Below are 27,364 nucleotides of genomic sequence, written 5' to 3'. Positions count from 1 at the left end.
GATCATTGATGAGGCGGGGCCAGGAGCAGCTGAGTCTCGACCCCTGCAGAAACAAATAGGTGAGGAGGCACGCACATGCACGCACGCACGCACGCACACACACACACACACACACAAGGTGTGTGTGTATGTGTGACAAGGGGTCACAACTGGAAGCTGAAGACTCAGACGAGTCACAGGGACGTTAGGAAGTATTTCTTCAGTCATAGAGTTGTCAGCAAGTGGAATAGCCTAGCAAGTGAAGTAGTGGAGGCAGGAACCATACATAGTTTTAAGAAGAGGTATGACAAAGCTCAGGAAGCAGAGAGAGAGAGGACCCAGTAGCGATCAGTGAAGAGGCGGGGCCAGGAGCGGAGTCTCGACCCCTGCAACCACAATTAGGTGAGTACATACACACACACACACACACACACTATATATATATATATATATATATATATATATATATATATATATATATATATATATATGTATATATATATATATATATATATATATATATATATATATATATATATATATATATATATATATATATTATATATATATATATATATATATATATATATATACATTATGAAAAAAACATGTAAGTAAATAATCGAAAGGAAATACGTTCACCTTTTATATTTTGGCATAAAACTAAACATTTTTCAATAAGTTTTAATTTCTACACCAGAAAACTCTCTGTTGAAATTCTGCAGGAAAGCTGCCAGTAATCCTAATGCCATAATTACTGTCGTTTTTTTTTTTACCTTGCAAATTACAGTGAAATGAGTATAAATGTTACACAGGAAAGCACCTTCTTTCTTGAATATATGTTTAAAATATTACATTCATGTGCTTCTGAGACAGCTCTGGCATCTGTTGTTATTTATACCAGACTTCTGCTGCAACTCCTTCTATAACTACTCTTAGTATTTTACGTGGAATAATGAAGTAACAACAGCTACTACTACTACTACTACTACCACTACTACTTCTACTACTACTACTACTACTACTACTACTATTTCTAGAACTACTAATATTACCACTACCACACTACTACAACAACTACTGTTGCTATTGCTAGTAATACGACCACTGCATCTAGTATTGCTCCTGTTTCTACTATTACTGCAGGTACTACTACTACTACTAATAATAATAATAGTACCATTCCTCTTACTAATACAAATAATAATAATAATATAATTGAATGATAACACTAAAATGGCAATATAATTAGTAATATTTCACAATGGTATAATTTAATATTCGTACTAATGACAGTAATGTTATTACAAGGGATATAAATAAGATCAAATATATTGGAAATGACTATCAAAATTATATGTGAAATAATTACATTTATAATATTACATTAATAGCAAGAGATAGAGAATTTTTGGATCATTGATAAAACACTTGTGTTGTAGAGCAAACTTTAAACTCAAGCAACTTAGGGTTGTGTGTGTTTAATCAGCTGATACATACCGCGAAATGTTGTCGTAATAAGAGAGTTTGTTGCAACTTGCTCATTTCCTTTACAGAGTTAGATTAAATGTAATAGTGATTACATTCAAAGTGTGTCAATGACTTGTGATGAAAATTAGCAAAATAGGAGAAACAAGTGGAAGAAAATTTATAGTGATGCAGCCGACTTCTTTATACGTAGTGAGTCAAGTGTGTACCAGCAACAGCGGGTGTGTCTTAAACGGGTGTACGATCCATTGTATGTGCTGGTCACGTAGGGTGCCTGAAAAAGGGTTTAAGCCTCAGTGTGTCGTAGTTGCACTGGAGTAGTTCTTGAGAACAATTATGTGTAGAGGAGACTAGTGCAACTCCTCCATGACTCCTAGAAAGGACGTGTTGCTCACATAAATTCGTTGACTCTCCTTCCACGTCGACCGCTACTTGCATTTTATCTTCAGTCTTCTGCTTGTCAGTCTCATTAACTGATGGACTACGTCTGTTCTACGATGCTGCTCACAACGGCTCTCGTGTCACTTTCTCTTTTCCTTACTGCTGTTCCTGCTGCTCTGATCAACTGTTCAACTGCGTCAGTTTTATAATGGTACTGATGGCGGTGCGTGTGCCAACTCTCTCCCTCTCTCTCACAGTCCGTTTCTAAATATTTCCCTAAGCAATTATTCTCTCTGCTCTGATTAACTGTTCAACCACGTCAGGGCTATGATGCTGCAGACGACGACGCTGTAGGCGGGGTACGTAGTTACTCCTGCGAAGATAAAAAAACTGTTATACCTCAATGTGTGTGTTAATTTCACACACACACACACACACACACACACACACACACACACACACACACATTATATATATATATATATATATATATATATATATATATATATATATATACATATATATATACATATATATATACATATATATAATATGTCGTGCCGAATATGTAAAACTGGTCAATTAGCAAGAAATCATTTAAAATTAAGTCCTTTCTAAAATTTTCTCTTATACGTTTAAAGATATATCTTTTTTCATTAATGTTGATGTAAAAATTTATAATTTTGCACCAAAAGGAACTTAGAAAACTTACCTAACCTTATTATAACAAGAAAAATTTATTTTAGCCTAACCCAACTAAATATATTTTAGATTTGTTTATAATAATTTAATACTAAACAAACACAGTGAAATATATTTTTTTCGTTAGGTTCAGAATGATTTAGGCGAAATTATTGCATACACAAATTTTCATTTGTCCTATATGGCAAGATGAGCGTTGCTATTTAAGCCAAGATCGCAAGTTCTGCCTATTCGGCACGACATATATATATATATATATATATATATATATATATATATATATATATATATATATATATATACATTTAATGCTCTTTGATGAAGGATGAGGGAATCAGACCCATTACTGTTGGTAACACTCTCCGCCGTCTCGTTGCCAAAGCAGCAGTAAGAAACATTCGCCTAGAAGCCGCCAATGTACTCCAGCCGCACCAACTGGGCTTTGGAGTCTCTCAGGATAGTGAAGCTGCAGCTCACGCAGCAAGGGTTTTAAGTTAGGGACCTACCAGAAGACAGGGGCGTAGTCAAGCTTGAGTTTTGAAATGCCTTTAATATGGTGAAAAGAAATATGATCTTGCCATCTGTTACGGATAAGTTCCCACTCTTTTTCCCTTCATTTGAGCTGGCTACAGCAAATACTCAGATCTTTTGTTTGGCGAACATGAAATTTTCTTATCAGAGGGTGTTCAGCATGGTAACGCACTCGCCCCATTTCTCTTCTGCTTGGTAGTAAGGGAACACCTTCCATCTTGCACAGCGAGCTCAATATCTAATACCTGGATGATGGCACTATGGCAGGAACAGAAGATTGCTTGCTACAGGACTTACAACTGGTTAAGACACTGGGAGAAGCCTTAGGACTCGTCTTCAACCCCTCCAAGCGTGAAATCATCACAACGAACCAGGAAATAATCACTGTTATGTGAACAGTCCTTCCTGAAGCCTCTATTACCACACCATCCAAGAGAATCCTCTTGGAAGAATCACGCAACCAGCAGGGCTAGGTGTTGTACCGTGATCCAAGGACGTAGGATGGTGTGGGTGCTTCAGAGCTAATTTCATTCTACTCCCAATTTGGTGTACTAGCCTCTACAACACCTAGCTCCGCTGGGTGCGTGATTCTTGTAGGATTGTATGGTCCCGTGAGTTAGAGCGTCGTGGAATTTTCGCTCACCATGAGGCGGGCTAAACCAACACGGGTTCGATCCCCCGGATAGTAGCAGTGTTGTTATTGATTAAATAAAACTCGTTCGTGGTTGCAATACTCTCTCTCTCTCTCTCTCTCTCTCTCTCTCTCTCTCTCTCTCTCTCTCTCTCTCTCTCTCTCTCTCTCCCTCTCCCTCTCCCTCTCCCTCTCCCTCTCCCTCTCTCTCTCTCTCTCTCTCTCTCTGTCTCTCTATCTATATATATATATATATATATATATATATATATATAATGTTGTGCCGAATATGTAAAACTGGTCAATTAGCAAGAATTCATTTAAAATTAAGTCCTTTCTGAAATTTTCTCTTATACGTTTAAAGAAATATTTTTTTCATTAATGTTAATGTAAAAATTTTTAATTTTGCACCAAAAGAATCGTAGAAAACTTACCTAACCTTATTATAACAAGAGCAATTTATTTTAGCCTAACTCAACTAAATATGTTTTAAGTACGTTCACAGTAATTTAATACTATACAAACACAATCAAACATATTTTCTCGTTAGGTTCAGAATGATTTTGGCGAAATTATTGCATACACAAATTTTCATTTGTCCTATATGGCAAGATGAGCGTTGCTATTTAAGCCAACATCGCAAATATATATATATATATATATATATATATATATATATATTTATATTTATATAAGATGGGGTCCACCTCTGGTGTAAATTGTGGGACCCATAGCCTCGGAGAAGTGGATAAAAAGGCTTCAAGAAAAAATATTTGGATTTCTTCCTGAAGCCGTTTGAATATTCCACTTCCCCTACCACCCCATCTTTTCATATTTATCTTTTTTTACTAATAGGAATATTTTATTACATAATATGGTACAGAAGATTTAAGAGATACATTATTGAAATAAAGGTGGCATATACGGTACATGTTGTTACGTGTGTATCACCGATTATAAGGTGAAAATCTCATCCAGCTCCTCAGAGCTGGGGCGTGTGCCCAAAATACAGCAGGCATTACCCCTTTGAACAGCCGCACTGAGCCGCTGGAACAGAAAACTAGCTGCCCTGGGATCCCTATTTACCCTGATGAGTCTTTTTCCCAGCTCCTTAAGGAATTTAGATGCACTCTTTCCCCATGAGCCAAGGGTCTCTGAGAATATAGGAACAAACATATAATGATGGGCAAGTTCTCCATATTTTCTAGACTTTTGGGACTCCCTGAAGCTGGCAGCTGCCCCTCCTTCCTCCCTGGTGTATTGGAGATAGGTATCAGCCAAGGTAGATGCACATGTATAGTCCCACACCACCTGCTTCCCATCTGTCCAGGCTTGAAGGGTGATACCATCTGGACGCTTCTGGCTGCCATCAGATCTGCATAGTTGGGGTGGCTCCCTTACTGCTGGGCATCCAGCTGTTGTGAGGCTCCTCTTGATAATGTTATTAACCTCCTCATGTCTTGCAATCTTTCCCTCGGATTTACGGCACACAAGACCATGGTACCCGAATCGGTCTGCTGCTTCACTGCCACAAATACACCTGTATTCGTCGAGAATAGGGGCGGCGAGTCGAAGGGCAACACCGATGCGGATGGTCTGTGGGTCGAGACGTGTGCCAAGGCTGGAGTTGGGAACAGCCAACAGAAAGTCCCCAGCATGAGGGGCTCTCACTGCCAGGAGGCGGGCTCTATCCTTCCCTGACACACTCTGAAGCATTGTTGAGGCAATATTTTCCACTATTGGACCATCCCAGTGCGATTGTTTGTAGTTGTTGGAGGGAGCAGGTCTGGCTCCAGAGCCAGATTTTCAGGGAGAATCGCTGCTACAAGCTCTCTGGATGCAATACACGAGGACAGAAAAGCAGGTAACGCAATCTGTGATGCCTTGCGGACACCAATGCCTCCTAGTCTGACTGGAAGTGTAGCTTGGTTCCACTGCCCGTCTTCTAGAGTAAGGTTAAGTACTTTCGTAAAAATCTGCCTCAGAATACTGTCATATTCGTGCAGTATAGGGTTATCATATGAAGGTGCACATCTTAGGAAATATGTCAACCTGGGCAGACTCAAGCACTTTGTGAGAAGGTACAAGGCATCGTGGGTGTCCAGATTGCCTATTCGTTGTTCCATTCTCCTTAACTCTTCCAATTTCTTCCTGAGAATTGTGTCAATGGCATTGCTTCCCAGAGGTGCTCCTAGCAAGACACTATTTGTGGGGGCAATGACTGCTGCTCCTGGTAGTTTTGATCTCACTGCATTTATCACTTGTTGACTGACTGAGATGATTTCACATTTGGATGGATTCAGGATGAGACCCATTTCCTGTCCCCGTGTCATTACCTGTGTAAGGTCATGTAGGAGGGACTCTTTTGTACCTGCTAGTGTGCCATCATCTAGGAACCAGATGTTTAGCTCGCTGGTCAGTCTGACTTTGATTTCCCTAACTGCTATACAGAAGAGAAATGGTGCAAGAGGATCTCCTTGTTGGACACCCTCCGATGATGTAATTTCATGCTCTCCAAAGAGAAGCATTGATTCCTTGCTATACCCGGCTGAAACAAAAGGGAAGAGACCAGGGAAATGTTCTTGTACTGCTGCTAATACCACATCTCTTTTCAGGAGATTGAACGCATTCTTGAAATCTAATTTTACCACTGCATTGTCCTCAGGCAGGTTGTTGATATACGCCCTTGTTGCATGAACCGCTGCTTCACTTCCTTGAGAGACCCCAAAGCCAAGCTGGTTTGGTTGAAGCATCATGGCTGCCTGTGCACGAATACTTCGGACAGCAGCTTTGGATACGAGGCGGCGTAAGGTGTTGCCTACTGCAATTGGCCGAATTCCTCCATCCTTCTTTTTAAGTGCACAAAGTGTTGCACCAAAAAAGAAAGGTCTAATTTCATCAGGGATCAGACCAGCCAAGGAATTGTTGACGAACCTTGTGATCTCTGAAAGCAGTGTCTCTGCAATTTCCCCAATAATTGGATTAACCATTTCCTTTAAATGCTGTGGCCTTATTCCAGTGTAACCCTTAGCAGAGCCAGATGGGAACGACATTATTGCTTTGTAAATGTCTGAGTCTTCCACTATCAATGGTTCCATAGTGGGGACAGAGGTGTTGGATCTGTTGGTGCCACTTGTTTCCCTGGCAGGGTGCTTTCCTCTAAGTGCTTCAGCCGTGTCAGCATCCCTGGGAGCAACTGTATCTTCACTGGTAATAATTCTTATTGCCCCCACTGTGTTGCCCTCTTCAATTTTCTTGCTCACTTGGACTCTGACTTTTTCACTGTCAGTAGAGTGAGAGGGGGTTCTGCCTCTCCCTTTTTTGTGTTGACGGGGAAGGCGAATGAGGTTATCAACTCTAGGAAAATTTCTTAAGGATTTAATTATCATTGAGGCTAGCCTCTTTCCCCTTCTTTCCGGCACAGCTAAGCAGACATTGCCAAAAAGTAGCAAGTTGTGCCATGCCTTGATGGTTGGTGGAGCATTTAAGATAGTGGAACCATCGTTTACTTTTTTCAGGAGGTCTGTAAGTTTCCCAGCTGCGTGTGGACGGGCTGCTTTGGGAATATGTGTGAGTGTCCTGGTACCTGTTGCTTTAATTGCTTCCAAGAGATTGTCTGATGAGATGAAATCTGTTGGTGAGGGTTCAGGTGCCTGAGGTGGCTCTGGATCATCACTTTCCACAGGAGGACATCCTGAACCAGGGCAACTACCGTGCTTGCGGAGGAAACCATTCGAGTTGAGACAACGAAGCTGTAAGCATGACCGACACTTGCCTCTCCTAGTATTGCCAACCGTGCCATTTCCCTGGCTGCTTGCTTCCTCCTGGTTGGCATCCATCTGCTAGACTAGACAATAGGAGTGGAATATGACATGCTGGGTGGGTATGGTGCGTGGAAGGTAGTGAACTTGACCGTGGTGGCCTGGTGGAGTTTGAGGGGCTGGGAGGGGAAGGGGAAAACTTCCCCTGGGAATTAGGTGGGGAAGGCGCAGGTTGTTGAGTGGGGTTATCCCGGGAAGTACAATACACATGGACTTGCGCACTATATTGTTCACACTGTCTTACAATACACAATAACTTTATTTGTTTCCCATGTACACTATGAACAATGTGGGTATGGGCACTGCTGAACCAGTGTGTTCACTCACCATCTAGTTACACATCCAGTTACACATCCCGCCCTCTTCCACCCACCCCCGTGACGTGGGGGTGGATGCACTGACTGGTCACTCCCTCGTTAACATTAATTTCACACTGTTTTTCCATAACATATGCCTCTAAATAGTCCATGCATCGACACAATCATTTCCAAGTTAACTGGAAGCATGGTGCATGGTGCTGGATATACATGTTTTTATAAGAGCTTTTCGAGGTTTATATGTACGATAATCTTGGCCGGTACTCATACACAGTGTAGGCCTTGTTTGTACTCCCCCACCCCTCCACTGGCCGTCTTCCTCACTACCACCCCTCACCAACATTTACAAACTGCACAACACTTCCACAATTTACCTTGAAATGGTGCACTGAAATGTCTTCTCGCTTCACTGGAATCTTCCCAGAATATTCACAATAAGTCCTGTTGAGTCTTAACCTGGTCAGCCTCGTTGATCCGGAGTTATAATTGAAAATCCCGCAGCTAGCCCGCCTTGACAATATGAGTAGTCACGAAAGCGCTTGGAATTTCACTACTCTTTCACAGTGGTTGTTTTGCATCTTAGGGACAAGATTGGAGTCCAGGACCAAAAATTCATTGACGGAGCAATGATCTGGGATAATCTAACGGGCTCTGAAACCAGACCTGCTCCCCCCAACAACTACAAACAATCGCACTGGGATGGTCCAATAATGGAAAATATAGCCTCAACAATGCTTCAGAGTGTGTCAGGGAAGGATAGAGCCCGCCTCCTGGCAGTGAGAGCCCCTCATGCTGGGGACTTTCTGTTGGCTATTCCCAACTCCAGCCTTGGCACACGCCTCGACCCACAGACCATCCGCATCGGTGTTGCCCTTCGACTTGCCGCCCCTATTCTCGCCGAACACAGGTGTATTTGTGGCAGTGAAGCAGCAGACCGATTCAGGTACCATGAGCTTGTGTGCCGTAAATCCGAGGGAAAGATTGCAAGACATGAGGAGGTTAATAACATTATCAAGAGGAGCCTCACAACAGCTGAATGCCCAGCAGTAAGGGAGCCACCCCAACTATGCAGATCTAATGGCAGCCAGAAGCGTCCAGATGGTATCACCCTTCAAGCCTGGACAGATGGGAAGCAGGTGGTGTGGGACTATACATGTGCATCTACCTTGGCTGATACCTATCTCCAATACACCAGGGAGGAAGGAGGGGCAGCTGCCAGCTTCAGGGAGTCCCAAAAGTCTAGAAAATATGGAGAACTTGCCCATCATCATGTGTTTGTTCCCATAGGCTCAGAGACCCTTGGCTCATGGGGAAAGAGTGCATCTAAATTCCTTAAGGAGCTGGGAAAAAGTCTCATCAGGGTAAATAGGGATCCCAGAGCAGCTAGTTTTCTGTTCCAGCGGCTCAGTGCGGCTGTTCAAAGGGGTAATGCCTGCTGTATTTTGGGCACACGCCCCAGCTCTGAGGAGCTGGATGAGATTTTCGCCTTATAATCGGTGATACACACGTAACAACATGTACCTTATATGCCACCTTTATATCAACAATGTATCTCTTAAATCTTCTGTATCATATTATGTAATAAAATATTCCTATTGGTAAAAAAAATATATATTAAAAGAGGGGGTGGTAGGGGAAGTGGAATATTCAAACGGCTTCAGGAAGAAATCCAAATATTCTTCCTTGAAGCCTTTTTATCCACTTCTCCGAGGCTATGGGTCCCACAATTTACACCAGAGGTGGACCCCATCTATAATATATATATATATATATATATATATATATATATATATATATATATATATATATATATATATATATATATATTTATATATATATATCGTGCCGAATAGGCAGAACTTGCGATCTTGGCTTAAATAGCAACGCTCATCTTGCCATATAGGACAAGTGAAAATTTGTGTATGCAATAATTTCACCAAAATCATTCTGAACCTAACGAAAAAAATATATTTAATTGTGTTTGTTTAGTACTAAATTATTGTAAATATATTTAAAATGTATTTAGTTGGGTTATGCTAAAATAAATTGTTCTTCTTATAATAAGGTTAGGTAAGTTTTCTAAGATTCTTTTGGTGCAAAATTATTTTTTTTTACATTAACATTAATGAAAAAAATATATCTTTAAACGTATGAGAGAAAATTTCAGAAAGGACTTAATTTTCAATGAGTTCTTGCTAATTGACCAGTTTTACATATTCGGCACGACCTATATATATATATATATATATATATATATATATATATATATATATATATATATATATATTTATATATATATATATTGGGAGGTACCACCTCTATAACTGGACTGGGGGACCCTCATCCTCAGAGAAGAGAATGAACGTACCTCAGGGAAAACTGTTTGAATATTTTCTTCTCCTACCACCCCCTATATTTTATATTATACGGGAAAATTTTGTTAATAGGCAGAATACATTTACAGAAAGCACGAACATGAATACAATGGTACAATATATCAAAGATTATGAATCTCCTCCAGCTCCTCTGAAGCCGGACGCGAGCCCAGTATGCAGCAAGCATTTCGCCTCTGGATGGCCACGCTTAGGCGTTGGAACATGGAAGTGGCTGCCCTTGGGTCTCTGGTGGTGTTAATGAGTTTGGAACCCAATTCTTTAAGGAAACATGTAGCATTTTTTCCCAATGATCCCACGGACTCTGATGCCACTGGGACAAATTAATACTGTTGGCTTATGTCCCTGTACTTGCTGATCTTGTACTCCTCCCTGTGGTCAGCAGCTCCTCCCTGTCGCCCCACACTGTGATGGATGTAGGTATCAGCCAGCATTGACACACAGGTATAGACCAATGGTAAGAGCTTGCCATTCTTCCAATGATAGGTGGTGATCCCATCAGGGCGGTTTGCTGGGTTATGGGTATTGTTGGCTGCTAGTGGTAGGGGCTCTCTCTCGGCTGGACATCCAGCTGTAACTAGGGCTCTCTTTATGATGTCGTTGACCTCATTGTGTCTCGCATGCCAGCCCTTGGTTTTGGAACAGTTAAGACCATGTAGACCATATTGGTTGGCTTGCACATTGCTGCAAATGCACTTGTATTCCGTGTGAATTGGGGCAGCAAGGTGCAGAGCCACTGCAATACAGAGGGTCTTAGGGTCGAGGCGTGTTCCCATTGCCGAAATGGGAACTATTTGGAGAAAGTCCCCGGAGTGACCTTCACTCACAGCTTGGAGACAGGCAGTCTCCCTGTCTGATGTTACAGCCCTAAGCATGTTCGCAAGCACCTTTTCATCGATGGGGCCATTTCAACTTGACTGTTTGTAGGCCAGGGTTGCACAAGGTTTTGGTGGTGGAGCAGCAAGAGTCTCCCATTCAGTGATGGTACTGGCATAGCTATGGTCCTGTATTCCTGTTGAGTCACTGAGGTTGTCTCGAAGAATTTGTTTTATTAATAACTCATTTGAAACTATGGAAGAGGATAGGAAAGCTGGTAGAGCAATCTGGGATGATTTGTGTACTCCCAGCCCCCAAGCCTGACTGGAAGTGAGGCTTGCAACCACTGTCCATCTTCGAGGGAAATATTCAATACATTCTTTAGCATAGTCTTAAGAAGAGAGTCATATTCCTTGAGATTCGGACTTCTGAATGCTTGGGAGCATCTCAGGAAGTAGGCAAATTTTGGGATTGACAGGCACCTGGTGAGTAAGTAGAAGACATCATGTGTATCGATGTCTTTCATCCTGCCTTCTATCGTTCTGAAGGCTGAGATTTTTTTTTCTAGGATCAGATCGATGGCACTGGGCCCAAGAGGAGCACCAAGGAGAGTACTGTTGGCTGGATCAATGGCTCGTGCTCCTGGTAAAACAGCACTAATATTCTGGATCATCTGTTGATTGGTAGAAACTATTTCACATTTGGTGGGGTTTAAAGGTAGGCCCAGGCTCTCTCCCATGTCTTAAATTTTTCTGATGTCCTCTAGGCGGGATTCTGCAGTGCCAGCTAGGGTACCATCATCCAAGAACCAGATACTGAGCTCACTGGAGAGTGCTTCTGTGACTTCCTTGATGACCAGACAGAAGAGAAAGGGGGCGAGAGGGTCCGCCTGTTGCACACCCTCACACGAGTCAATTTCATGGTTCCCAAACAATAGTTTAGAGGTCGCACACTAACACGATTCAATGGATAGATGGAAGGGAAGTGTCTAGAAACTGCTTTGAGAGCAGCATCCCTTCTGACTAAGTTGAAAGTGCTGGTAAAGTCCAATTTGATCAAGGCTTTCTCATCGGACATATTGTTGATGTATACTCATGCTGCGTGGGCAGCTGCTTCACAGCCTTGTTGAACACCAAAACCGAGCTGAGTTGGTTTCAACATTGAGGCAGCCTCTTGACTCGCCTTTCTCACCGCAGCCTTGGCGACTAGGCGGCGAAGGGTGTTGCCCACTGCAATGGGACTGATTCCTCCATCCTTCTTCCGGAGGGCACACAGTGAGGCACCAAAGAAAAGGGGTGTAATGGCCTCTGGGACACTGCCAGCCAGACACACATTGGAAAATTTTGTGAGTTCAGAAAGCAACTTCTCTGAAGTGCTGGATTGAGTATTTGTTTAAGTGTTGTGGCCTTAAACCAGTGAAACCTTCTGCTGAGCCATGTGGAAATGACTTAGCAGCTTTATACACATCAGCATCCTGTAAGGTTAAATGTTCTTCACCTGCTGCAATATCAAGTAGGTGAATGTTGGTACTGGAAGCTCTGGGTGGATGTTTGTCCTTCAGGGTTTGTGCCGTACTAACGTCCTTAGGGGCGATGGTATCCTCACTGGATGTAAGTCTCAGTGCTCCAATAGTATTACCCTCTTCTATTTTTTTGCTAATTTGTGGTCTGATTTTTGAGGCATCAAGTGTCCTGTTGCTGGCATTTGCCCGGAGGGTGTTTGTTGCCTTAAGGAGAAGACGGACGAGGTTGTCATCTCTAGGGAATGCATTTATTGCGCTAATAAAGTATGATGCTAGTGACTTCTTCCTCCTTGGTGGGATAGCCAAACAGGCATTGCCAAATAGCAGTAGGTTGTGCCAGGATCCGTCGTTTGCAGGAGCATCATTGACCTTCTTCAAGAGGTCAGCGAATTTGCTAGCGGCTTGAGGGCGAGCTGCTTTGCGGATGTATGTCAGCGTCCTGGTGGATGTTAATTTGATTGCAGATTTTAGGTCCTCTGTAGAAGTGAAGCCAGGGTAGCTGTCAGCTTTGTCTGCTAGGAGGGCTGTTGGTTGTTCCCATCTGGAGCTCTCCTGGAGCCTAGACAACTGTTGTGTGCATAGATATTGCCAGTTGAGGGATTGAGTGCACAATGCCTGTGGCACACCTGGCAGATGCTTCGTGGACGGAATCCACGGAGTTGGCTCTGTTGTGGAAATTTTTGGGAACCCGGCACTTCTTGTGACATTGCTGACATCGTGGGGATGGGAGGGCGCTAGTTGTTGGGTACGGGCGAAGGTCAGCTTCGATGCATGGGGGATGAGGGTGGGGGAATAGCGAGCGGCAGAGCTAGTTATTGGTGGGGCACCAAACGGCAACACCCGTGGTCAGGAAGTCAGTAGGCCTAGACATTGATGTGGGGAGGGGGACCAAGGATGGGGGGCGAGGAGAGTGACCCTATCTGTTCACTAAAGATGCACATCATTGACTAACTTTCGCTAATCGTTATACACTTATTATTCCATTTAGAGAAACCATCGCCATTTGGCACAATAGTCAGTGTTCTCACTGTTAACCGAGGTGTTCTTCTGTTTGGCATCCAATGACGGAGTCATGAGAGGCCACTCCACCACCCCCAACCCCGGCCGAATACAGAGAGGTAAACAAACCTCCACACCTCCGCTGGCAGGATCCCATCAAAACCAACACTACTCCCGAACTCCCCGCATGCACATTGCACTTTCACTGATAACAGAAGCAATAGTCTGATGCAGAGGATTGTCACGACTCTATAATCTCCGGTTGATACTCACTACTGGATGCGTGATTGTAGTAGGATTTGGCAGTCATGTGGATTAGAGCATCATGTGGTTTTCGCTCACCATCAGATGGGGTCAAAAAATTCATCATTCACTCCACCACTGTCTTACCAGAGGTATGCCTACACTACAGTTATAAAACTGCAACATTAACATCCCTTCTTCAGAGTGCAGACACTGTACTTCCCATCTCCAGGACACAAGTCCGGCCTGCCGGTTTCCCTGAATCCCTTCATAAATGTTACCTTGCTTACACTCCAACAGCACGTCAAGACGTAAAAACCATTTCTCTCCATTCGCTCTTGTCTAACGTGCTCATGCACGCTTGCTGGAAGCCCAAGCCTCTAGCACACAAAACCTCCTTTACCCCCTCCCTCCAATCTTTCCTAGGCCGACCCCTACCCCACCTTCCCTCTACTACAGATATGTATACTCTCGAAGTCATTCTATTTCACGGTGACCGTGGCCAGTGGCACCTACGCTACTCTGAGACCTTTCTCCCTGCTTTGGTTGCTCCCATGGAACATTGCACAGCTCCTGATGATGCACTGAGAAGTGTGAAAGTACTTGAGCTAAAGATTTCCAACCCCGTGGCTTGTCCTGCATAGTTAAGATCGCCCGTCTGCGATTGTTTGCATCATTATATATATATATATATATATATATATATATATATATATATATATATATATATATATATATATATATATATATATATATATATATATATATATATATATATATATATATATATATATATATATAATGTCGTGCCGAATATGTAAAACTGGTCAATTAACAAGAACTCATTTAAAATTAAGTCCTCTCTGAAATTTTCTCTTATACATTTAAAGATATATTTTTTTCATTAATGTTAATGTAAAAATTTCAAATTTTGCACTAAAAGAATCTTAGAAAGCTTACCTAACCTTATTATAACAAGAGCAATTTATTTTAGCCTAACCCAACTAAATATATTTTAGATTTGTTTACAATAATTTAATACTAAAGAAACACAGTGAAATATATTTTTTTAGTTAGGTTCAGAATGATTTTGGCGAAATTATTGCATACACAAATTTTCACTTGTCCTATATGACAAGATCGCAAATTCTGCCTATTCGGCACGACATATATATATATAAAATGTTTATAGGTCAAATGATTTTACAATAGCAAACTTTGACACCACGGTGTTGTTCACCAGAGTTCCTGTTCCCGATCTGTCATCTAATCTGAAAGAATTAGACGAGCTTCCCATACCATTAAAGGGAAATATTACTCTCAAATGCAGGAATGGCAATGAGAAATCCATTTCTTCAACTTATTAAGCAATCTGAATATGAAGTTTGTTGAGAGTAATCTGTTGAAATATATCCTGCCTCGTGAAGCTAAGTGATTCAGGTATGTGGATGACATCTTGTGATTTGGCAGAGTGATATGGACTTGGATATATTTTTATCGAGGATACACTTTTACCGAGGACATACGATGGTCTGTTTGCACCCACACCATCGTATGTCCTCTGATCACGGTACAACACGTAGCTCTGCTGGGTGTAGTACAGTGATCTGTAAGATTGTATGGGCCCGTGGGTTAGAGCATCATGAATATTTCGCTCACAATGAGACTGGCTAATACAACACGGGTTCGATGTCCCAGCTAGTCGCAGTGTTGTTATTCATTAAATATTAGCCCGTCTCATTGTGAGCGAAATATTCACGACGCTCTAACCCACGGTCCCATACAACCTTACAGATCACTGTACAACGATACGATATATACTGATTGTGGAGGATAGTACACAAAACGGGGAGTAGGATGAAATTAGCTCTGAGGCATTCACTCCATTGTACGTCATTGGATCACAGTAATACACCTAGGTCTGCTGGGTGCGTGATTCTTGTAGGATTGTATGGTCCAGTGGGTTAGAGCGTCGTGGAATTTTCGCTCACCATGAGGCTGGCTAAAACAACACGGGTTCAATCCCTACACACACACACACACATATACACACACACACACACATATATATATATATATATATATATATATATATATATATATATATATATATATATATATATAAACTACGAGAAGTCAGTTCAGTTTTTCATTGATACTAAAATATAATTCACCAATAAATTCGTAACCAACATGGATGATGTGCGTGAGAGATTTTCATTTACCTCTGGCATAATGTAAAGCAAATTTATACGAAGTTTTTCAATTATAAGTAATTAAGTTACTCTTTCTATTATTAATGGAATATTAATGAACATTAAACACTGATTATATTACGGACTATAATTGCATGTTACCGAGACATACAACTGGAAACTTAATTTTTGCATCGGAAGGATATTAAGAAATCACCGAAGCCTCAGAAACTAGTGACGGAGCACAAACATGAAGCCCACGAGGGTGGTACCAAGCTGGAAGGTAACCCACGAGGGTGGTACCAAGCTGGAAGGTAACCCACGAGGGTGGTACCAAGCTGGAAGGTAACCCACGAGGGTGGTACCAAGCTGGAAGGTAACCCACGAGGGTGGTACCAAGCTGGAAGGAAACCCGCGAGGGTGGTACCAAGCTGGAAGGAAACCCGCGAGGGTGGTACCAAGCTGGAAGGAAACCCACGAGGGTGGTACCAAGCTGGAAGGAAACCCACGAGGGTGGTACCAAGCTGGAAGGTAACCCACGAGGGTGGTACCAAGCTGGAAGGTAACCCACGAGGGTGGTACCAAGCTGGAAGGTAACCCACGAGGGTGGTACCAAGCTGGAAGGAAACCCGCGAGGGTGGTACCAAGCTGGAAGGAAACCCGCGAGGGTGGTACCAAGCTGGAAGGAAACCCACGAGGGTGGTACCAAGCTGGAAGGAAACCCGCGAGGGTGGTACGAAGCTGGAAGGAAACCCGCGAGGGTGGTACCAAGCTGGAAGGAAGCCCACGAGGGTGGTACCAAGCTGGAAGGTAACCCACGAGGGTGGTACCAAGCTGGAAGGTAACCCACGAGGGTGGTACCAAGCTGGAAGGAAACCCGCGAGGGTGGTACCAAGCTGGAAGGAAACCCGCGAGGGTGGTACCAAACTGGAAGGAAACCCACGAGGGTGGTACCAAGCTGGAAGGAAACCCGCGAGGGTGGTACCAAGCTGGAAGGAAACCCGCGAAGGTGGTACCAAGCTGGAAGGAAACCCACGAGGGTGGTACCAAGCTGGAAGGAAGCCCACGAGGGTGGTACCAAGCTGGAAGGAAACCCACGAGGATGGTACCAAGCTGGAAGTAAACCCGCGAGGGTGGTATCAAGCTGGAAGGAAACCCCCGAGGGTGGTACCAAGCTGGAAGGAAACCCCCGAGGGTGGTACCAAGCTGGAAGGAAACCCACGAGGGTGGTACCAAGCTGGGAGGTAACCCACGAGGGTGGTGCCAAGCTGGAAGGTAACCCACGAGGGTGGTACCAAGCTGGAAGGTAACCCACGAGGGTGGTACCAAGCTGGAAGGGAACCCGCGAGGGTGGTATCAAGCTGGAAGGAAACCCGCGAGGGTGGTACCAAACTGGAAGGCAACCCACGGGGGTGGTACCAAGCTGGAAGAAAACCCACGAGGGTGGTACCAAGCTGGAAAGAAACCCACGAGGGTGGTACCAAGCTGGAAGGAAACCCACGAGGATGGTACCAAGCTGGAAGTAAACCCGCGAGGGTGGTATCAAGCTGGAAGGAAACCCCCGAAGGTGGTACCAAGCTGGAAGGAAACCCACGCGGGTGGTACCAAGCTGGAAAGAAACCCACGAGGGTGGTACCAAGCTGGAAGGAAACCCAAGAGGGGAGCTGGAAGAAAACCCACGAGGGTGGTACCAAGCTGGAAGAAAACCCACGAGGGTTGTTCCAAGCTGGAAGGAAACCCACGATGGTGGTACCAAGCTGGAAGAAAACCCACGAGGGTGGAAGCAAGCTGGAAGAAAACCCACGAGGGCGGTAGCCAGCTGGAAGGAAACCCCGGAGGCTGGTAGCAAGCTGGAAGGAAAGCTATGAGGGTGGTACCAAGATTGAAGGGAACCCACGAGGGTGATATCAAGGTGAAATAAAACTCACTAGGCAAGAAAACAATGAAAATAGTTCCATCCAGGAAGGGAACTCATGTAGACAGTAGCATAAAAAGGGGGAACTCTCAATTACGGAACCGTGTGGGAAGGAAACTCCTGTAGGAGGAGTATACGAAGGCACCATTCAGGTGGGAAACCTGAATGGTGCCATCTGAAAACACTTGAAGTTTTTCACTATTTACGTCAGCTGTGAGAAATTCTTTTTCAATGCTTTTAAAGCCATGTTAATCAGTCGCTCCTGTGACATTCAAGACCTCAGATTTGTTTTTATTAATTCCACTTTTGAAAATGACCTGTCACAACTTGCGACTGAAGATGCGATTGTGCGCAGTAATGTGTATGAAACACACATCATCGGAAAGACATCCCTTCCATTCTGCAGTAGAGATTCCAGAGCATCTTTAGGATCAGGAGGAATTCCATTCCTTCCAGCTCGAAGGAGCATCACAGAATCAATAATTTCGTCATATAACTGAATGGCTGCCACATCATTATCATAATAATTGGCCAAGTCCGACATTCCTTTTCTAATTTCTCTCTTTCTTGTTCATCTTCAGTTGGGAGGCACCATTTTCTCTGGACAGAAAGGGTACACCATGTTAAAGGAATAAAGGGCTAACCGCTGCCTTTGTAGTGCCGTGAATCTCCAAAAATTGATTTATCACCACTGAAATTTCAAAATCACTATCTTATTTCCCCCTCTAATTGGATGCTTCCCCCGCCCCCATTTGCATGACCGGGGCCACCGCCCCTTCGGCCCTCCCTCTACACGCCACTGAATAAACCCATAAGTTGGAAACATCCATGAAGAAAACCTATAAGATGGAATCATCCAGAATGTAAACCTATAAGATGGAACCATCCAGAATGTAAACCTATAAGATGGAACCATCCAGAATGCAAACCTATAAGATGGAACCATCCAAAATGTAAACCTATAAGATGGAATCATTCAGAATGTAAACCTATAAAATGGAACCATCGAGGATGTAAACCTTTAAGATGGAACCGTCCAGAATGTAAGCTTATAAATTTCCCACGACAACCTATTAATCAGAGTTTGTGTATCATTATGATAATAAACTACCGATTATACTAATGCCTGACTGTACTCCAAAATTAATTAACAATTGTTATTAGCAGCCAAGATTAGTGAAAAAAAACACGTCCAAAAGCAATAAAATAGGTCATATTCGCCTAGAAAACGTTTCGGTCCTCGGACCATCACTTCGAACATCTCGTGTAACATGTTAGAAGCGATCAAGGTCGCAGTACCGAAGTCCGTTCTTTGAAAAGGATATACATGCCGGTTTTTTCCTCACCTGTCTCTCTAATTAATCATTTGTCACCTACTTCCCAAGTTGTGCCAATTTAAAATGTTGCTGGAGAGGCTTCTGGTTATGTATTATGGAATGGACAGAGACCGCGCACGTTTCTGTATACTTTTAAGATAATTGAACTATTCTTTTGAAAAAAATATTAGTGATGCACATTAATTACAAATATTTAAGTGGGATTCGATTTTCAGGGGATTTAAATATTTTTGACTGGTGGTAAACAAGTGCCATAGTGCCTTAATGGATTAGTCATTAAGCTCTAAGCTTAATTAACCAGTTAACTTTAGTAACACTGTTATTAACTACGTGAATTAAATTAAGTAACATTAGTATCTTAACATAATACAACAGGGAAATGAGTGATCTCAGCTGTGTTGTAAGAGAAACTCCTGTTTCTGGCTATGATAGCAAGGAAGCAGTGCCACTTAATTCTTGATGGAATTTCCAGGTCTCATTATAGACTTCATAAACTTCAGTGTTCCATCTGTCTCCTTAAGATATTGAAAATATCGCAAAAAACCTGAACATTAAAATAAAAGTTGCCGGCCCCACTTACAAAAAAAATAGATAAGCAGAATGAAGATGTTAAAATAGCCTCATTTATCTCTCTCTCTCTCTCTCTCTCTCTCTCTCTCTCCCTCCCCTAGTCATGAATCATCCCATCAAACAGCAACAATTCTCCATGAAGTCATTACGTTCGTTGGAACACCGTTTAAATTCCTTTGCCCAAATTCGTGTAGCAATACTTTTATCGTCTACAAATTAAATACCTCATACGTTTTAATTAAATTTAATTACACAAACCTTATCTTTTTTTCAGGAGTCATCACATAATATAATTCTAGATGTGTAGCATTTTTTTTTATATAAAGGTGAGATTTTTGTGAAGGTGAATATGGACGCAAAGAGAAAATCCGCCTCTGCTATTATCTGTCGCAACAACGAGGGAATTACCTGATATGTCTTTGTGCATGGTATGAAATATCCACAAGATCAAGAATTAGACACATGTGCGACATCTGGATATCTTTAATTGTAGGTTTTTCACCATCCAGTGGCATTATTAATGCAAATTCTAGGACATAATAGGAAGACTGGTGAGCTATATACAAAAGACGAGTTAATCAGTCCCTCAGCCTTGAAGGAGGTATAGAACACCGTAGCCTTGAAGAACCTGATGCACAGACAATGAAGATTGGCGCTTATATGCTGGCGTCAGGTGAGGGACGTGCAACAGACGAAGGCATTGTCACTGGTAGGCGTGATACCCCAGGAGAAGTAAATCATATCCGAGGGACGGGCCAGGAGTAGGTAGGAAGGTTGCAGAAATGTCCTCTGAACCAAGATTCCATGATGTCGCAGTGTCTGACAAGTTGTACATGAATGGCATTCAGTACCGACATAAAGAATTAGATACATATCGTATATATGAAAAAAAAATATCGTCTCCGTTGGGTAGTTGGGTTTCAAGTCAGTCGACTACACGAGGGTCATTAGGGCTCATCTTCAGAGAAGAATACCTTAGTCTATAGGGATTAAAGTAGCTTGTGGCTCAATTGGTACCGGCCTCAGCTCAGGCACTGAGGGACAGGAGCTACATTTCCGGACATAGAAATGTTGACGATGTTTCCCCACACCCACGCCCTTGTTCACCTTGCAGTGTTTTAGCGTACTGGTGTAGGTTGCATCTTGTGGTAGAGAATTAAATGATCCAGTGGCAATAGGTTAGACAGTTTGGTGAAATGGTTTTATTGGGTTATTCTGGATTATTAACTCTCAGAGTTAATTATCCCGTCAAAGTTTTCCACGTTTAGTAAACTACAAATGCATATATTCTGTGATATATACCAATCCACATCAGATATAGAAAGTGTTAGCAACACAAATTGAGAAGTAGAGATATTTCTAATTGGAAATATCTCTACTCCTTTCCCATATAAACTAAATGTTGAGTTAGCCACTGCCCGGAAACCCTTCACTGACGTCTGTCACTCATCTGTTATTTATTAGGGGTTACTTTTAGGAAGTGAGATAATAATTAGAAGCAACGTGAAAGAAGATTAAATAAAATTTGATTAGCATTATTTATATCTGTAAAACGTAATATATAAGTAACCTAACCTGTGGAAGATTTTTTTTTTTTTTTTTACACATCACGAACACAAATAGCAGCCCATCCATCGACCCACAGGTCTCTAATTCACTGGGATTTAACACCAGTTTGTAGAGTCTGACACTAAAACGTGAACGTAGGTTTTATTTCCTTTTTGGTTCATTATCTCTTAATGCTAACTTTCTTGCTTGTTATGCTTGATCTTATTTTGTGACATGAACTATTTAAGGTTAATGTTGAAGATTGAGACACTTATGCAGCATATGGGAATCTTTATTCAGGAAACGTTTCGCCACACAGTGGCTTCATCAGTCCAATACAAAGAGGAAGGCGTAAGGAGAGGAGGAGAATGAGGTAATCAGTCCCTCAACCTGGAGTCGATGTGTTCAGTCCATTCTACAAGATTGATGGACTGAACACATCGACTCCAGGTTGAGGGACTGATTACCTCATTCTCCTCCTCTCCTTACGCCTTCCTCTTTGTATTGGACTGATGAAGCCACTGTGTGGCGAAACGTTTCCTGAATAAAGATTCCCATATGCTGCATAAGTGTCTCAATCTTCAACATTAACCTTAAATAGTTCATGTCACAAAATAAGATCATCAGTCCAATACAAAGAGGAAGGCGTAAGGAGAGGAGGAGAATGAGGTAATCAGTCCCTTAAATAGTTCATGTCACAAAATAAGATCAACTTGTCGGTTTTTCAAACCATTCATCACAAGGTTAATGTTAGTGAAACAAATCTAACTAACTATAATATACATGATCAATAAATAGAATACTAAAAGATCAGTTTTCATATCATATCTGATTTATCTATGGTTTTTATGTTCAGAAAAAAGAGTTTTTTAGGAAGTCACTTCCTCAGGCATTGCAAAGGACCCCAATGGAAATAAGTCAGTTTGTGTGACATTTTGGGTTATCCCAGGTTCTCTACACATATGCTGCTATGTATGATGATCTATGTAACTGTATTTGTGTATACCTGAATAAACTTATTTGTGTTTTACTTCAATGGGAAATTCCCAGAAAATGAGCGAGGCTTCCCTGCCTTCATCTACCTACACTTGCACGGTTTGCACCAAACACATGAAATCTTGCTTAGGAATTAGATCGGATCTAATTAGGTAGGTTAGTCAGTGACTGATTGGTTGGATGGTTAGTGAGGCGTAAAGTCTATCGACTACACTAAAGCCATGAAGATTGCAAGGTAACCTTTAAACCACCAGACAGAGAAAAAGGTTATACAACACACACAAGCTGAGAGACACACCTCTCTAATTATAGACACTGTCACGGTGACTCTTTAAAAAAACGGAAATAATCTTATTATAAACATCATGTTAACTGTTAAGGAACCTTTAAAGTTAGCATATACGATATATTTAATCTTATTATTTATATATAAATAAGCCAGTAATTAAACAATATCACTTAGCTTTATTAAAATTAATTTATAATATTTAGTAAAGGCGTTAGTTAAGTGTAGGCCAGGGTTCAGGAATCTGCAGCTTTAAGGCCGCAAGCGGCCTTCTAAGGTTTTAAGTGTGGCCTTCTAAATGAATGATTTTTCTTGAGGGTATTATATAATAATAAACTTTTTACAAAATAACCGAGATTTTACAGTATATCTAGTTAATTATTATTATTAAAGGTTCGCCGGTATTCTCCTGGCCCGGGCCTTTTCCAAGTGGTGCCCCGACCTTGGCTCCCTCTCTAGGGAGTGTCTGAAACCTAAGTCTTCCATAGGAGGAGGCACAAGTACCCCCTTATCTTTGGGACCAACTGTCCCCAGGCCTAGCCACATTCCCCGCCCTCACGGGGCTCGCAGGGAGAAGCTAGGCCTCTCTGATCTGCCATCCCAGCCCCTAGGGGGCTAATGGGAATGGCAGTCTTGTGAGATGCAAGCTCGGGCTCAGGCACCTACCCTACCCTAGAAGGACTGGGCATGGTGTCGATCATCTAGTTAAAATTTCTGGAATGCGGCCTTATTACGCTGAGGTCAGTGGTCACATGCGGTCATACCTGCCTAAGCTCTTGGGAGTTAGCGTGGGCTGTTACCAAGCACCATGGCTTGTTGTAGTGTTTTAGAATCTCAGGTTCAAGTGTTGAAGAAGGAAATTCTACTTCTTCAGGAGGAAAATAGGAGGCTGAAGCTTCGCATAGATGAGTTTGGGAGCGAGTGTGAGAAGGATTTAGCTGGTAAGGAAGGAATGGTCACCAGCAGTGAGAGTGGCAGCCGCTTTAAGTGGCAAGTGGTTCACAGTTCAGGAAGAAGGGAGATGAGAGTTAATAGAGAAGATGTGAAGGTAGGAAATCGATTCTCTGTTCTCCAAGACGAGTGTACTTCAGTGGTTAGTGAGGTTGAAGGTACCACTGATTCCCCTGCTAATCAAGGTAAGAATATTTTAATAGTAGGCGATTCTCAGGTAAGATATATGGACGGTGTATTTTGTAACAGAGACAGAAAGGTCAGACAGAGAGTGCGTCTTCCTGGAGCTGGTGCTGGTGACATAGTCAGCAGGTTGGATAATATTATGGCAGGTAATGGGAACAAGCCCATTAGTTTAGTGGTGGGGGTAATGACATTGGGAAGGGCAGGAGAGAGGAGCTGCTGGATAAGTACAAGTCAGCCATAGAAGTAGTTAGGTCTAAGGGAGGGATCCCAGTCATATGTAGCATCTTGCCTAGAAAGGGAGTGGGCAATGAATGGATGTCTAGGGCAATTGGTATAAATTGCTGGCTAGACAGGTACTGCAAGGAACTTGCAATCCCATTCATTGATAACTGGGACCTATTCTTTGGCAAACGTGATATGTATGCAAGGGATGGGGTTCATCTCTCTGGGGATGGAGTGGTTGCATTAGCCAATTCAATTGAGAGGGTAGTTGATGACTTGTCTAGGAATTTAAACTGATAGATTATAGAGGTATGGGTGTTTGTGGGAAACAATTAGGCTGCAGCATTAGGGTTAAAAACAGCAGTTATTACCGGGATACCTCAGGGATATGTTTAAAAGACAATATTCAAAATAAAGTTGCTAGTAATGGCAAATCAATTGATCAACAAACAGAGAGAGATAGTAGAGGGCAACGAGTGACTAGCTCCCTTAAGGTTTACTATACAAATAGTAGGAGTCTAAGAAATAAGATAGATGAGCTAAGATTACTTGCAAGTGTAGGTAATATAGATATTATTGGTATAACAGAGACCTGGTTCAACCTGAAAGATCGAGAAATGCCTTCTGAATGCAACATAGAGGGTTATAAACTATTCCACACTGATAGGGTGAACAGGAATGGTGGTGCTGTGGCGATGTACGTCGGAGAAAATTTAAATTGTTGTCTTAGACATGATATAAGATTAGAAACATCGAACACAGAATCTGTTTGGCTTCAGTTTCTCGAGGGACGTGACAAATTAATTTTAGGTGTGATTTATAGGCCCCCAAACCTTGATAGGGAGTGCAGTAAGCTGTTATGGGACGAAATTCATAAGGCATCTAGATATAAAAATGTTGTGATAATGGGAGATTTTAACTTTAGACAAATTGATTTGAACAATATGACAGGAAATATTGAGTCTAGTGACTTTCTTCATACGGTTCAGGATTGCTTTTTAGAATAGGTTGTGACAGAACCAACTAGAGGAAACAATCTGCTTGTGTTGGTTCTTGCCAACAAAGATTCACTAATTAATAATCTTGAGGTTAATGATGAGCTTGGGGAAAGTGATCACAAATCACTTAGTTTCAATATATCATGGAATTACCCAGATAACTGCAATCAAATCTCTGTCCCAGATTTTCGCTTGGCCGACTTCATGGGACTCAAAAATTACCTGGGTGGGCTAAATTGGGATGTCCTGACTATGGGTCAGGTAGGTGATCTTGGTTGCCAATATGACGTTTTTCAGAGCATAGTTCTAGCTGCCCATTCAACTTTGGTTCCGAGTTGGGAAATTAGATGTAACAAAAATTATCCCAAACGGATGAACAATAGATTAAAACATATCATTGGTTAAAAGAGAGGCATATATAGACGTATCAAAAGAGGGGATGGGCAGTTAAGAAATCAACATATTCAATTAAAGAAAGAAATAAAGAAAGGAATAAGAAAAGCAAAAAGGGATTTTGAGGCTAATGTCGCAAGGGATTCAAATACTAAACCAAAAGGGTTCTTTCAGGTATACAGAAGTAAGATTAGGGAGAAGATTGGCCCACTTACGAGTAACTCTGGTCAGATCACTGATAGTGATAAGGGTATGTGTGAAATTCTCAATACCTACTTCCTCTCAGTTTTCACCCAGGGAAATACTAGCGATATTCCTGAAATAATAGATTATGTAGAACAGAATGATAATAAACTACGTACGATTGCGGTTACAAGTGACATGGTCCTCAGACAAATAGAGAAACTAAAACCTAACAATTCCCCAGGCCCTGATGAACTGTTTGCAAGGGTGTTAAAGGAATGTAAAGAGGAATTTAGCATATCTTTGGCTAATCTTTTTAACATATCACTACAAACTGGCATAGTGCCTGATAAGTGGAAAATGGCAAATGTAATACCTATTTACAAGGCAGATGACAGGTCCTTGGCTTCGAACTATAGACCAATAAGCCTTACCTCCATAGTGGCAAAATTTATGGAATCAATAATTGCCGAAGCAATTCGTAGCCATCTTGACAGGCACAGATTGATTAATGAATCTCAACACGGTTTTACAAAGGGGCGTTCCTGTCTTACGAATTTACTAACTTTTTTCACTAAGGTGTCTGAGGAGGTAGATCATGGTAATGAATATGATATTGTGTATATGGACTTCAGTAAGGCTTTCGATAGAGTTCCACACCAGAGGCTATTTAGGAAACTTAAGGCACACGAAATAGGAGGAGAAATTTTTTCCTGGGTAGAGGCATGGCAGACAGCAGAGAGTTTGCATGAATGGGGAGAAATCAGAATGGGGGCACGTCACAAGCGGTGTTCCTCAGGGGTCAGTGTTGGGCCCGTTGTTGTTCACAATTTACATAAACGACATAGATGAGGGAATAAATAGCGACATAAGCAAATTTGCTGATGACATCAAAACAGGCCGTCCAATTCATTCTAATAAGGACACTAGAGCACTCCAGGATGATTTGAATAGACTGATGCAATGGTCGGAGAAGTGGCAGATGCAGTTTAATATTGACTAATGCAAAGTTCTAAATGTTGGACAGTTAAATAACCATGCCACATATAAACTAAATAATGTAGATCTTAATACTACTGATTGCGAAAAGGATTTAGGAGTTCTGGTTAGCAGTAATCTAAAACCAAGACAAGAGTTCATTAGTGTTCGCAATAAAGCTAACAGAATTCTTGGCTTCATATATAGAAGTATAAATAATAGAAGTCCTCAGGTTGTTCTTCAACTCTATAAATCTTTGGTTAGGCCTCATTTAGACTATTTTGCTCAGTTCTGGTCACCGTATTACAGAATGGATATAAATGCTATGGGAAACGTACAGAAGAGGATGACAAAACTGATCCCATGTATCAGAAATCTTCCCTATGAGGATAGACTGAGGGCCCTGAATCTGCACTCTCTTGAAAGGCGTAGAATTAGGGGGGGGGGGGTATTATCGAGGTGTATAAATGGAAAACAGGAATAAATAAAGGGGATGTAAATAGCGTGCTGAAAATTTCCAGCCAAGACAGGACTCGCAGCAATGGTTTCAAGTTGGAAAAATTAAGATTCAGGAAGGATATAGGAAAGCACTGGTTTGGTAACAGAGTTTTGGATGAGCGGAACAAACTCCCGAGTACAGTTATTCAGGCTAAAACGTTGTGTAGTTTTAAAAATAGGTTAGAGTTGGTGAGGAGGACTCCATTGCCAAACATGTTTCCAGCATCTTTTCCAATACATCATTCCAAGTATCTACCTCCACAACCACGACCATCAAAGACATCA

At 42.0% G+C, this 27,364-nt stretch overlaps 1 protein-coding gene across 1 annotated transcript in view; it reads right to left on the bottom strand.

Moving 5' to 3' along the window:
* Positions 1–649: 649 nt before the first annotated feature.
* LOC128698274 (uncharacterized) overlaps positions 650–27,364 on the bottom strand; it is a 930,221-nt gene continuing 903,506 nt past the window's right edge. The window contains exon 7 of the mRNA XM_070098682.1: positions 650–2,221. Coding sequence (XP_069954783.1) covers positions 2,151–2,221 — 71 coding nt within the window. The 3' untranslated portion in view covers positions 650–2,150. The remainder of the gene's footprint in view (positions 2,222–27,364) is intronic.

Source organism: Cherax quadricarinatus, chromosome 63, assembly GCF_038502225.1.
Source record: "Cherax quadricarinatus isolate ZL_2023a chromosome 63, ASM3850222v1, whole genome shotgun sequence".
Taxonomy (NCBI): domain Eukaryota; kingdom Metazoa; phylum Arthropoda; class Malacostraca; order Decapoda; family Parastacidae; genus Cherax; species Cherax quadricarinatus.
The sequence above is the reverse complement of the archived record's forward strand: the minus strand, read 5'-3'. Positions and strand labels throughout refer to the sequence as shown.